Source organism: Alexandromys fortis, unplaced genomic scaffold (genome assembly GCF_014885135.2).
Source record: "Alexandromys fortis isolate MF-2015 unplaced genomic scaffold, M_Fortis_MF-2015_v1.1 scaffold_0, whole genome shotgun sequence".
NCBI lineage: Eukaryota > Metazoa > Chordata > Mammalia > Rodentia > Cricetidae > Alexandromys > Alexandromys fortis.
Genome location: NW_026067949.1, coordinates 8,727,109 through 8,742,246, shown reverse-complemented (window position 1 = coordinate 8,742,246; position 15,138 = coordinate 8,727,109). Strand labels below are relative to the sequence as shown.

The 15,138-nt window shown below is 39.9% G+C and overlaps 1 protein-coding gene across 3 annotated transcripts in view; it reads left to right on the top strand.

Annotated features, from left to right (window-relative positions):
• The window catches only part of Kcnip4 (potassium voltage-gated channel interacting protein 4), a 1,036,530-nt gene that overhangs the window by 909,087 nt on the left and 112,305 nt on the right, over positions 1 to 15,138 (top strand). For 2 of the 3 annotated variants that reach the window (XM_050150152.1, XM_050150150.1), the window contains one exon: positions 5,815 to 5,939. In XM_050150152.1, coding sequence (XP_050006109.1) covers positions 5,815 to 5,939 — 125 coding nt within the window. The remainder of the gene's footprint in view (positions 1 to 5,814; positions 5,940 to 15,138) is intronic. The other variant, XM_050150151.1, reaches the window with a different exon arrangement.

Sequence of the window (15,138 nt, the reverse complement as noted above, 5' to 3'; positions counted from 1 at the left end):
CAAAGTCACTAAGAAGCACGAGCCAGTGTGGAATACAAGGGAACCCACAGGCAGACCCCTGCAGTGTGGTTCCTTCTGAATATCACAGATGTGCACCCTATCATACAACTTAATTCAATTACACTGACCCTCCAGCCTTAGGCCTTTGTCTCAGATGTGGCATCTGCAAGTCTGTGACAGTAAGGAAAGAAACTGTTCCTCATGGGTAGTGCAGTCAGACTTGCTGCATGGTATAAAGGTTGGGAGGTTAATGTGTTGTTTTGTTCCTCGATGCTGGAAAGGCTGCACGGTCTCCACAAGGTCAGACTCTGATTGAAGGGGTTCTTACCAAAGCCGATTACACTCTCCTCCATGGCTGCTTATGCTGTATTTCTCTGAACAATGAGATGAGAACACAGTCGTTTAAAGAAGACATTTTAGGTCAGCTGACATCCCACAGATCACAGTCTGAGAAGCTCTTCTCTAGGGAGAAGCTCATGTTCACAGGACTCCAGAACAAAGGGAACTTTAACAGCACCAAGAACAAGTCACTCATTAGTTATTTATTCACCAAATCATCATGACTCCAGGGTAGCCATTAGACCCAGAGGATACCCAGATGTGTAGTGCTAACCATGTGTTTAAGGAACCTACAAGGGAGACATCAGATGTAAATGAATGACTTTGTCACGCTCAGTGGTTTCCAACCTTCCTAATGTTGTAACCCTTTATTACAGTTTCTGATGTTGTCATCAACTGAAGCCATAAAATTATTTTGTTGCTACTTCATAATTGCAATTTTGTCACTGTTATGACTTGTAATGTAAGTGTCTGATATGCAGAATAGCTGTCTGATTTGTGACCCCCAAGGGGGTTTCAACCTACAGGTTGAGAATTCCTGATACATATGCTAGATAGAGCTGCCTGTGGGCCAGTCTGGACAGGTTTCAGAAAGGAGGCAAAAATGTTGAGTTAGACCTTTATAAACCTATATATTTTTAATAGCGATATAAAAGGAAGAGTGTTATGGATTGACGAATTCACATTTACATGGTGTAAAGTGGTGTAGGAGGTTGTTCTGTATTTGTGTTGCTTTCATTGGTTATTAAAGAAACTGCCTTGGCCTATTTGATATGGCAGAACTCAGGTAGGCAGGGAAGACAGAACAGAATTCTGGGAGGAAGAAAGCAGAGACAGGCTGACACCATGGTTCTCCTACCCGAGACAGACGCTGGCTAGACTCATGGCGGTAAGCCACAGTCAACTGGCGATACACATTAATGGAGATGGGTTAAACTAATATTTGAGAGTTAGACAATAAGAGGCTAGAGATAATGGGACAGGCAGTATTTAAATGAATACAGTTTCAGTGTGATTATTTTTGGTGTAAGCTAGCTGGGTGGGATGGAACAAAGGGCCCCCATGCTCCCTACTACAGTAAAGAAAAGGCATACACATCACTGTACAAAGTTGGAATCTTTCTACTTGACATCATCCCCTTGTATTAAGTCTGAAGCGGGTATTTCTTTGTATTGCCATATGTAAGAACACAGCACAAATCAGGTCATTAATCCACAGCTACCTTGTGAACCAACTTTTCCCACATCTCTCTATACCATTCCTTTTCCATCTATTTGAGATTCCCACTAAAGCCTAGGCTAAAGTCAATATATCAATAAATGCCTATCCTTCTTTTCTGGCTACTTTAGTTCCTCCCACTACATGATTTAATACACTACTTAATTACTTAAGAGTTTTATACTTTACTTTTAAGAATTTTATAATTTTTAAAACATGATGCCTTCTTTTCATTTCTCCCCTTTAACATCCCCAATCTCTCCATTAACATGATCCCTCCCAACTTCAGTGTTTTTGTTGCTGTTATTTTAAATATACCAAGTCCAACTACAGCTGCCCATATTGCATAGATGTGGTTCTCTCTACTGGAACATGAGAAAACTACCTGTGGACATATCTTCAATAAGTAATGGTTCTCCTTCCACAGACAATCATCCAGTGCCAAAAGATCTTTGAGAAGGGATGGGCCTGGAGATTCTACCTTATCTATAATGACATTTGCCTTTTTTTTTTTTGTATTGGACTTGTAAAGGTAACCACAGCTACTATGTGTTCAGGATTGTATGATATGGGAAAAGGGTGGTAAAGATGCTTCACTGGGCCTGAATACTCAGCATGTTACACTCAATACTTTAGCCAGTCATGCATTTCTCCACTGCCCACTGTCCACTGTAAAAAGAACTTCTTTAGCCAAGGCTGAGAGCAGCTCAAGTCTATGGGGATAAACATAAATATTCTGAAGACAATTTGGTAGGTTGGTAATTTATAAAAATAATAAAAGTAGATTTTACCCTATGGCATATATCTTCAAAAATTTGGGATTTTGACCAAGATTACAATACCAGGCATGAAATTCTGCCCTGTAGGACAGACCTCAATCTAATAAGAAAGCCATGTTTCCTTGTAACAGTTGGCAAGTATTGCATCAGTGTGCACATCTTGCCTGGTAGGTCAATACTGCAGCATGCAGGGTGAAGTGCTGGGTAAGAAAACTGATGCCTTGTCTTCCCCAGAACCCTAAATAATATACCCAGGGCATTGGGAAAGCTTGCCCCCAGGGAGGATCTTTTTGTTCAGTTTGTGCTTGGTTTCTCTATGTCCTGTATCTTGGTATCTTCAGCAATGGGTGCTTACCTTGTCTATTACGGTGCCTAATAAAGGCAATAGCACTAGCCTGTGTCGTTTAAGAACTGCTGGAGGCCCACAGCTCAGTGACTCATTTGTAGGTTTCCCATGTCTTTTATTATAATTTTCATTTAATAACCATGTCTTCTGGTAGGGACATTGTCCACACATGTGAGAAAATTCTGTTCATTTTTTAGTTCCATTTTGAAATTATCTTACTGATTATCTGTTGATAGATATTTAGGTTGATATTATTTCCTAGATATTATAAATAGAGCCTAAATCAACATTGATGTGAAAGTGTCTCTGTAGTAGGATAGAAACTCCATTGGGTATACGTCTAGAAGTAATACACCTGTGCCATATTGTAGTTCTTTTAATTATTATTATTATTATTATTATTATTATTATTATTATTATTATTATTATGCTCTTTTACGATTACTCATTTTGGGTTCTTATGTGTCATGCCTACACATATGTGTGTGCAACAAATCATGTCTTGTGCCTACAGAGTTCAGAGGAGAACGTCTGATTCCCCTGGAACTGAAGTTATATATGGTTCTGAGCTTCCAAGTGGGTGCTGGGGACTTAACTCTGGTTCTCTGTAAGGGCAGCAATACTTTTAAACTGTTGACCTATCTATCCATCCCTTTATATGTTAGCTCTTTCTAGATTTTTTAAGAAACATCAGACCAATATTTAAAGTGACTGCACTAATTCACACTCCCACCAATGGCATATAGATGTTTTCCTTCACAGGGCTAGATAAATGGTTCCTGTAGTAAGAGTATTTGTCATTCTTGTGGAGGGCCCACTTCTAATTCTCATGACCCACATGGTTGCTTACGGCTGTCCATAACTCCAGATTTAGAGGATATTGCAGACATGCAGGCACAAGACATGCACATGATGTGCCCTAATAAATAAGTCATTAAAAGGAAAAAGAACTTCTACTTTGCCATGTCCATACCAGAATTTGTTGTGATTTGTATTAATGATGATAATTTTTCAACGTGGGGTGGGAAAGAATCTTAAAGTGGGTTTATTTTTCATTTCACTGAAATCTTCTTTTGAGAATTTTCTGTTTCACCCATAGACTATATTTTAGTGTTATTTATATTCTTAATGTTTAGGTGAAATTTTTGTATTCATTTGTATTTTCCTGACACTTATCCTCTGACAGATGAATAGCTGACAGAATTTCTCTGACACTCTGTGAGCTGTCTAATGATTCACTTCCCAGTTTCCTTTGATGTATGGCTTTTTTAGTTACATGGGAGGACATTGTTGATTTGTGGTCTTAGTTACCATGCCACCAGATACTTTTTCAGGAAGTCCTTTTACATATCCCTGCCTACAAGTGGAAATTTGGTAAATAAAGATGGCCTTTCCACTAATGTCTGGAACAAGGCAAAGGTGTTCATTCTCTCAACTCCTATTCACCACAGTGCTTGAAACCTTAGCTAGGGCAATAGACAAGAGAAGGAAACAAAAACAAAACTAAAAAAACTAACACAAATAGAACAGAGGAAATCTAGGTATCCCTATTTAAAGATGTTTTGATTCTTAGTATAAAAAGAATCCCCTAAAAAATCTCCATTCGGGGTTGATAAATAATTTCAGCAAGTGTCAGACTATAAAATTAACACAAAATCAGCAGCCTTCCTATAAACCAGTGACAAACAGACTGAAAACTAAATCAGGAAAATAATCTCATCTACAATACCCACAAAAAAGCAAATTACGTAGGGATAATGAATATTTGTTAGTACCGCCTGGCATTTAATTGAAAAGGACACCCATTGCACACTTATGTTCCATTGGCAATACTAGTTTCCTGAAAACACTTGAGAACAAGAGTTAGAAGATGGCTCAGTTTCTCCTCATCCTCGACTCCCTACTGGGAGCCCTCCCACTGCCCCCCACCCCATGACCTCAGTGTAAAGGTGGACATGTCAGAGGCAACACTGTTTGTGTCACTCACTGATGGTACATCTTTGGATAACAGCTGCATGTGTAACCTGTAGCAAATGACTAAGGCTTTCCAGCTGAAATATTGTGGGGAGTGGACTAGGCTTGAATAGAGAATATTCCCTCATGGCTCCATCCCACTCTCTACTGTAATGATACTGGACTGAGTATCTTAAGTAAAAAGTTCTGTCCTTTGAGGCATGAACACCCCTATTACACCCAGAATCCTTCAGATTTGTGCTTATATGACTGTATGCTAAAAGCACACACAATATGAGATATTGCTTGAGGGTGAAACATCTCCTTTTGACAAATCTTTGGCTCGATTATATTATAAAAAGCCAAACAGGATTCAGTTTGCAGTTATGAAAACTGATATATTAAAAAAGAAGATATATTACATTATTTTATTCTAAAATTTCATTAAAGTGTATAGGAATTCCCAGTCATATTGGCACAAAACATGTTTAAAGGCAAAATATCTTTGATAAATTACCATGTATATATAGTCACAGGATAAGATACAAAAGTATAATAACACTCTCTAAGTTGTCTGCATTTACTGGACAACACACTAGTTACAAGTACCTCAGGGCCCCAGTCTTTCCAGCAAACTGCAGAAAGAAGGCTGGTCTTTGGCCAGTCTAACTGGCTTCTGTTGCTTTGCCTTCCTCAGTACCTGGTCTGAACATTTCATTTGTAAAACTCCTCCCCCTGCCCAAAAGATGCCCAATTTTTTTTTTTAGTGGAACCCTCCGAAAGTATAAAGAGAGTCCTCCATGTTGTATTCAGGATATATGAAATTCTAGGGATTTTTTTATACAACATGTCTATAATTAAAACTAGTACTCGATATGCGAACACAAATTTCAGGTTGTTGCTGATTTTTGTACATTTTGAGCTGTTGGGGAAAATGCAAAAATTGTGAGATTTACGTTGCTCAATAGAACGAATGTTTAAGGAAAATCGGGCAGCAGTGTCATGGTTGAAATTGGTGAAGTCTGAGAAACAGAGACTGTTACCGTCAGTGTAAGGATCCTTTCTGGAGGTACAAGTCCCTGAAATCTAGGAAACGTTTTGTCCTATGTCTGTGTTGCTCATTCCCGGTCCAAGGGAGCAGCAATTAGGCTTAAGTCTCTCTCTGGTTTCCCTCTGCAGACAGTGTGGAAGATGAACTGGAGATGGCTACGGTCAGGCATCGGCCTGAAGCATTGGAACTGCTGGAAGCCCAGAGCAAATTCACCAAGAAAGAGCTCCAGATTCTTTACAGAGGGTTTAAAAACGTAAGAACTTTCTTTGTGACCTCACCTTTACCCACTTCTCAGGGGATCACTCAAAAATGATTGTGTGAGGGGTTAGGGACACACTGTCCTGTGAAAACCCAAAGCCTGTGTACGCTTTTCCTCATCTCTCCTCAACTGGAACACAGTCAATACCCACTGGGACTCTGATTGACTTTGACAAGCCAATGCTGGTAGAATTTAATTGACTGTTAGACAAGGATGGGTACTGAAAAGTGTTTCCTTAATTGAATTCTTTTGTTGGGATTTGTTTTCTTCTTCAGGTGGAGTGGGAGCATTTCAATAAGTGCTTCCTTTTTTTACCTGCAAACTACTTTATGCTGATAAAATATTACTCGAGGCCACAGAAAGACCTCAAAACAAACTGAAGATACATTTTAGTGGAAGAGGCAGAAATCTGCAGCAGGGTGTCTAGATTTAGAGTCCCTGTGAGAAAAGGCTAGAAGAGAAACTGCAGACGACTGTCAGAGAGCCGCGTGAAATCTAAATAAGATTCTTAGCTTTTCTTTGGTCAAATGAAACATCGGTGAAAGATTAACAGTCTCTCTCTCTTTCTCGTTCTCTCTCTCTCTCTCTCATTCTCATGTATGTGTGTGCCTGCTCATGCATCTCCCTCCCTCCCTCCCTCCCCCCTCTCTCTCATATATGTGTGCGTTCACATGCATTTGTCCATCTGTGAGCATGCATGGGGAACAGAGGTCAAGCTTGTGTTTTGTTTTTTTTTTTTCTCAGATGCCATTCATCTTATTTTCTGAGACAAGGTCTAACTTGTCTAGAGTTTACCAAGGTGGATAGGCTCCCAGTCAGCAAGCTCAGAGGTCCTGCTGTAGTCACTTCCTCCTGTGTTAGGAATACAGGTGTGCATCATCACATCCAGAATCTTCAACAAAGATTCTGGGGATCAAACTGGTCCTCAAGATTTTAAGTCAAGCAATTTACTAACTTGCTATCTTCCCAGCCCACTAAGCCACAAACCTTTCTGTGTGAGAGCTTGAGTGTGTGTGTGTGTGTGTGTGTGTGTGTGTGTGTGTGTGTATGATGAGTGTGTGGCCTCCTCTTTCACTAAAACATTTCTGGTATATACTGGTCCTCTGGGGAATAAAAAGTATATGGAATTGTAGGTGGAAATTTTTATTGATTTCTATTGAACTCTGCATTTTTTCTCTGCTCCCTTCCCTGCCTCTCCCCTCCTCTTCAACCCTCTCCCAAGGTCCCCATGCTCCCAATTTACTCAGTAGATCTTTTAGGTAGAATTTGATGGAGAATAGTAAACAATCTTTACAAATAGACCAGTATCTGCTATTTATAATTTCTGTTTGGAGAAACCTTAATGTACATCTCTTGACAAAGACTAGTTGTTTAGAAAGTTAAACCTCCTCATTCTTCTTCAGTGTTTTGAATTCAAATTTGGTTTCATCAAATGAATAACTATCATTTTTTCTTTGATTATTTCTTTCAGTCTGGGCTAGTCACCTGTACTCACATTTATGAATAATGTTCTCAAGGTTAAAAGAAACAAAAATAGCCAATACTTGACTTACAGATTGGCGCTTGTTCACTAATTCCATTTCTAGGACTGGGGAAACTACTGGGTTTTATTATTTGTAGGAGAAAATACTGTCAATCAATCCAAACCTCAGGGACCAGCGGGTTGTCATGGAGTGCAGTTGTCTTTGATCCTAATGTGCATGTGACTGCCCTTCCAGGTGCATCATGGGCACTGAAAAGGATCAGGCTAAAGCTCAATGTCACAGACTTTTCAGAAGCCAGAGAGAGCATGCTGTCTTTAAAGAGTTCATGGTCTGAGGAGAGTGTCAAGCTTACTGTCCTCTGAAATTTGAAAAAAATTGAAAACTTCTTCATCTAAATCACCAGGTGCTGATGTATTCAATTGCACATCAGTCGAGCATATACTTTGATCTTATACACACATAAACCAACAGAGGTCCTATAGGTGTTTTTTCTTGTGTCTTTCTACTGTTTTTAGGCTTCCAAGTTGGACTACAAAGCAGTTATTTTCACTAGGACGTTTTCATACACACTTCATTATTAGTCCTCTCCCTCTGCTCCCCTCTTTCAACCCTCCACCCCACTCACACTAGGCTCCTTCCTGTCCTAACTAGCTCACCTTCTGCTTTCATGGCATGTGCATTCTATTGCCCTGTGTGCTTTTTAAAATCTGCTTTCAACAATCATTTATCACCTCATTGCCCTCGCACGTTTCTTTAAGACCAAAGAATATATTTAACCTATGATAGTGTGCAAAGAACTATACAACACTATGAAAACTAGCCAGTAGGAATAAATCTTATGGGTAAGTATCCCATTGACTTTTTCATGTTCTGTAACTCAAGTATATGTCTTTAACAATAAGGTCTTATTATACAGTTCTGGAGGATAACCAGAGCACTAGAGATAGCTGGGCATCTAAGGAAGACCATAGGCTAATAACTCAAAAGAACAAGTTTTGCCTGGTACTAGGGTTTTATTATCTAGTTTTCTCAATATCACCAGAATTTATTGAGGAAGCTTGCTTTTATCGATATTTGTTGGTAATTTTGTAAAAACAATTGTTGGCTGTTTCTTTGTGCTTTAATTTCTGGATCCTGCATTCAATTGGGCTGATATACAAGCTTTACACATACTAGTAGGTACAGGTATTCTTGAAGTTTCAAAGTAAGTTGCTTTGAATATTTCCCAAACCTGCGTCTGAAAGTTCCAATTTCAAATTTTATAGAAGGCTATTGGTCTGGCAAGGTTTTTGTCAACTAGACACAAGTTATAGTCATCTGAAAGAAGGAAGTATCAAGTGAGAAAATGTTTCCATAATATCAGGCTGTTGGGAAACCTGTTGGGTGTTTTCTTAATTAGTTATTGAGGTTTCAGTTCATTTTGGATTGGGCCATTTTTGAGTTAGGAGTCCTAGGTCCTATAAGAAATGAGGATGAGCAAACCATGAAGAGCAACTCAATAGAGAGCGTTCTCCCATCACTTCTGCATTGGTTTCTGCCTTCAGGTTCCTACCCTGCTTGAGTTTCTGTCCTAATTTCTTTCAGCAATGAACCATTGAAGTGGAATCATAGGCCAAATGAATCCCTTCTTCTCCAAGAGACTTTTGGTTATGGTATTTTCTCACAGCATAGTAACCCTAACTAAGAGAGCTATGGTGCTCAGTCATGTGTCTTAACTGCTGCCTTTGTGTAGCCTCACAGAAGCTGAGTAAAATTTTTGGTTCTTCCTTGATATGAACAAAAAAACAGTTACTAAGAGCATTTGCAATTTTTCTGGACTTCATTAGAATCTTTTCATAATGTACAATCATAATCTTTTGTTAGGGTACAGCAATATTTATTTCATACAGCAGCCCATCATCTGACTGAATGTATTGATTCTGTATTTAGACACTTTTGGTTGCCCTTCTGAGTGTTTCTTCAAGAAAGCTACTTAAGCTTCAAAATTCGCATCATCTATTATTTCCTGGGCTTATGTGACTGGCTAGGGCAGAACTAAGGAGTAGATGACCACCATATCCATAGCAACATAATTAAGAGGAGCATTGAAATATATTTTGCCGGTATTGGCATAAAAACAGAGAAGTCGACCAATGGAACCGTATAGAAGACCCTGACTTTAATCCACAAACCTATGAGCACCTGATTTTCGATAAAGGAGCTAAAACTATACAATGGAAAAAAGAGAGCATCTTCAACAAATTGTGCTGGCAAAACTGGATTTCAATCTGTACAAAAATGAAAATAGATCCATGTCTGTCACCATGCACAAAACTCAAGTCCAAGTGGATTAAAGACCTCAATATCAGTCTGAACACACTGAACCTGATAGGAGAGAAAGTGGGAACTACACTACAACAAGTGGGCACAGGAGACCGCTTCCTACGTATAACATCAGCAGCACAGACAGTAAGGGCCTCATTGAATAAATGGGACCTCATGAGACTGAGAAGCTTCTGTAAAGCAAAGGACACTGTCGCTAAGACAGAAAGGCAACCCACTGACTGGGAGAAGATCTTCACCAACCCCGCAACTGACAAAGGTCTGATCTCCAAAATATATAAAGAACTTAAGAAACTAGACTGTAAAAGGCTAATCAACCCAATTATAAAATGGGGCACTGAGCTGAACAGAGATCTCTCAACAGAAGAAGTTCAAATGGCCAAAAGACACCTAAGGTCATGCTCAACTTCCTTAGCGATCAGGGAAATGCAAATCAAGACAACTTTAAGATACCATCTTACACCTGTCAGAATGGCTAAAATCAAAAACACCAATGATAGCCTATGCTGGAGAGGTTGTGGAGAAAGGGGTACACTTATCCATTGCTGGTGGGAATGCAAACTTGTACAACCACTCTGGAAAGCAGTGTGGCGGTTTCTCAGAAAATTTGGGGTCAACCTACCCATGGACCCAGCAATACCACTCTTGGGAATATACCCAAGAGAGGCCTTATCATGCAACAAAAATATATGCTCTACTATGTTCATAGCAGCATTGTTTGTAATAGCCAGAACCTGGAAACAACCTAGATGCCCCTCAATTGAAGAATGGATGAAGAAAGTATGGAATATATACATATTAGAGTACTACTCAGCAGTAAAAAACAAGGACTTCTTGAAGTTTGCAGGCAAATGGATGGAAATAGAAAACACTATCCTGAGTGAGGTAAGCCAGACCCAAAAAGAGGAACATGGGATGTTCTCACTCATATTTGGTTTCTAGCCATAAATAAAGGACATTGAGCCTACAATTCGGGTTCTTAGAGAAGCTAAATAAGAAGGAGAACCCAAAGAAAAACATATAGGCATCCTCCTGAATATTAACCTTCATCAGGCGATGAAAGGAGACAGAGACAGAGACCCACATTGGAGCACCGGACTGAAATCTCAAGGTCCAAATCAGGAGCAGAAGGAGAGCGAACATGAGCAAGGAACTCAGGACCGCGAGGGGTGCACCCACACACTGAGACAATGGAGATGCTCTATCGGGAACTCACCAAGGCCAGCTGACCTGGGTCTGAAAAAGCCTGGGTTAAAACCGGTCTCACTGAACATAGCGGACAATGAGGACTACTGAGACATCAAGAACAATGGCAATGGGTCTTTGATCCTACTGCATGTAGTGGCTTTGTGGGAGCCTAGGCAGTTTGGATGCTCACCTTACGAGACCTGGACGGAGGAGGGTTTTCCTTGGACTTCCCACGGGACGGAGAGCCCTGACTGCTCTTTGGGCTGACGAGGGAGGGGGAATGGATTGGGGGAGGGGGAGGAAAAGGGGAGGCGGAGGTGGGGAAGAGACTGAAATATTTAATAAATAAATAAAGAAAGAAAGAAAGAAAGAAAGAAAGAAAGAAAGAAAGAAAGAAAGAAAGAAAAAAGAAATATATTTTGCCAAGATACACAAAGAGCCATGTGTCTTTTCAGTTTCTATACAACTGTGCCAATATATCTGAGAACGACTTAAAAGAGGAAGGTGACCTGTCCTAGGATCAGAGTAGGCCCATGGGATCAGAGATAAAGAGGATAGAACAGGTAGCATCAGGAGGTCTTTGGTAAGTTATATCTTACATCAAGCAAGTTTTGTAAGATGTACAGTGTCTCATAACTCTGTCTCAGGGGTTGGGGGACTAAGGCAACTGAAAACTATCATATAATGGGACAAAGTCAACAGAAAGTTAATTAGTGCTGCACAAGGGGAACACAGAATATTTCAAGTGCTTTGAAGACCAAGTACACCTCAGCCTTTTGATAATAACCATAGCCTTCCAGTGTAGAAAAAGGGATTTCCAGGATTCAAGGCTGCAGCTTCCACTAAGAGCTTGACCCCAAGCCCTTCCTGGCTCTGTCAAGCAGTTCTTGATTTTACAGGAGGAACTGTGGTCCTTCTCCACAAATCAGGACATCGGGGAAACGTTCCTACAACCCAGGCTCCCAGCTATTACTGGTTCTGCCAAACACATTTCTGATTTTGAGGAGCTATGTTCCTTCAGACATCAGGGCCTCAGAGAAAACTGGGGATCAGCTTTGCTCCCAATAGGAAGTTTCTATTTGGTGGGGAAGGAGGTGGGGGCCACACAGTATCTGAAATTTTACCCTGTGGTCTCTGGGTCTATTGCTCATGGGCCTGTAGTGAGTCAGAACATTTGATTGGAAGGATACAGTGGAGTCAAGCTGCTCACTTAATGTCCAGCAGGAAGCAGTGAGGCTAGCGACAAGACACACGCTTCCAAGGTAGCATCCCCTTCACTAGTGGTCTGCTTGCACCCACTCCTACTGGTCCATCCAAGATGAAATTATCAAGGGATTAATTTAGCACTTTCATGATCCAGTCACTTCAAAGTAGTTAGCTGGGTTCAAGCATTCATCACATGAGTCTTCACAGACGACTTTATACCCAGACCAAAATAACACATAGCTATGAGGACTTGAATAAAGCAGGTAAGAGATTTCCTAGTTACACATCCCTCTATATGCCTCAGGAAGAAAAGATGGTGTCAATGATGGTAGAATTACTGAGGGCAACATATAGATGGGAATGGTATAAGAAATGTCAACCTTAGCCAAAAGTCAATACCAGATAAGGTTAATCACAGAATAAAACTTTAGCTGTGTTCACTTCAAAATTCTAGAAATTTCTCATTTTTCTCATAAATGTCATAAAAAATACCTTTTAAAGAACAGTGGATGTTACACTATATCTAAAGTGACTGTGTAACCTCTCACATCTCTGGGTACCTCGGCTGCTGCTACGTACTTATTCTCTTCCCACCAATGCAGCTCTCTCCATCTGAGGTCTGGCTGCCTTTCATCCCGTTTGTTGTAAATTGGAATCATGACTGCTACCATCATTATCAACCTCTGCGGCCAGCAACTCTGAAGCGTGTCTTACACAAGTGGTACTTCATAATAAATTGCCTGCCTTTCTTGTATTTATTTTTCTTACGTGTTCTCCTTTCTCCGCTACCACCCCCACTCTGTCCATTACCCAGCTTCACCATCCTTGTGTCCATTTCCATTTTTTGTTTCTTTCTCTCCCTTCAACTTTATATTCTCATCTCTTTCTTTCATTCAATACTTTCCACTCCCTTTTCAGCCTTCCTTCTTCCCTTCATCTATATTTCCCTCTCCTCTCTTCTTTGTCCTCGCTTTCACACCTGATGTAATGTGAGATATTTCTCGGATATGAGTGCACCCAGCGCACATTTCATCTGCTGCTTTGAAAGAACGGACCTTGGTTTGTTCAGAATGTAGTAATAGAAAATCAAACAACAGTAACCTTTTGATTTTTGTGTAATTCTAGTGAAATGTACAGCTGAGACAGAAGTGCCCTAAATCGTAGCAAGGCAGACAAAGGAGAAGGTCAGAAAAGCTCACACGTTATTGGATGGCAGCAATCAGAATCAGTTTCCATCAGAGAAAGCAAGCCAGCTGCCCTTGCTTCCTGAATAGTAATTATCTTAAAGCCCTCAAGCTCGAAAATCCATTTCCCTGGAAACGGGGAAGACACATTTTAATGAAACCTTTTAAAACTCTCCGTATTTTGATTGAAAGGATAAACCATAATCCACACCTAAAATAGTTACACTTGTCTGAAAGTGGCTCAGTTTGGTAGGTCCCCCTGCCAAGCAAGTTTACCATGAACCCACATTTTTCTATGTTCACTATGAGTATAGATTGTGAACGTAAGTAGAGAACTGGAGAAAGAGAAGGTAGAGAGTGGCATCTTCTCTCCTCCCTGACAGATAAGTGGAGTCGCTCATGTATTCTTCTTTCACTTGTCTTATACTGAGTCTTTATACATAGTCATCTAAAGGAGATGGAAAGAGCACACGGGTTTTGGCTGCCATCACTGTCATGGAACCACCCGCCAAGCCGCAGCCTGAAAGATTATGACATAGTAGGTCAGGGAGGTGGAGCACATCTTTCCATTTCTGACACTTTCACAAGGGTTGCGATCACTGCTGCCTGGGGACCACACTGGCTGTCATTGCCGTGCTACAGACATCCTATCACTCACATTCAAAGTTTTAGCTTAGTTGTTTGGGCAGCTCTCTCAGCCTCACTGAACTGCACCCCTTTATCTTTATAAACTGTGACATTTGATTAGAGCATTTATTTAGAAAAAATAAAATATTAGTGCATCCCCACACAGTCAGCTTCTGTTGTGTGCACCATCAGTGTGGGGTGTGGGTTACTTAGGCCTCATCTCCATAACTCCCAAGCAGTCTCTGGGGTATTCAGCTTCATTATTATTCATGAGGTGAGATGCAGCAGAGAAAAATACAAAATATTATCTGCAGATCAGCAGTCTCAAACTTTACTGCATGCAATCATCTGGGGAACTTTAAAACTTACAAATTGTTGGGTACGATGCTTGGCAATTTTGATGTAATTGCTCTGGGATTGAGGGGAACTTGAGCATCAGGACTTATATATATAGTTCTTTGGGTAAATATAATGTAAAGACAAAACTGGGAACCATGGAATGAAAAGAATCTAAAAGGATGTTCTATCATATAAAAGCATTTTGACCTAATTGCCTAATTGTAATGATGCCTACAGTGTCTAATATCAATGGCTACAATGACTACAGTGTTTACAGTGGAATCCAATGAGGTGCTCGGTGTGTGTGTGTGTGTGTGTGTGTGTAGTATCTGGAAGGGTTGAAGAAAGTACCAGGTTTTAATAATTTTGATATTCTTCATTCTGGAGTTAGGTTATGCTCAGAAATTTTTGCTTGTTTTAAATGTCCAAACTCCTACATTAAAAAATCATATCATATGTAATCCATAGAAAGCTATGATTGAGAACCACAAATCTAAAAATAGTTCAAATAACTTTTAAATTCAGTAATTGGATTTGCTGTTCTTTTAAATACAACTATAATTCATTTTGATTTTAAGATATTGTAGGATTAAATTTCAATATGGTCCTGTCTCTTTGGTATTTCTTTTCATTAATTAATAATTTACAGTCCACTGCTCCTGTTTTTCAAAGCCTAAGATGAGATCTGAACACAGAGGTCAGCCTCTCTGTTTCAATCACCTAGTTTTTTTCTTGGATCTCTGCCTACTTCCCTTACTTCAGACACTTTGCATTTTTTTTAAATATATATTTTTTTTATTGAGAATAAGAAAAAAAGTTTCCGCCTCCTCCCAGCCTCCCATT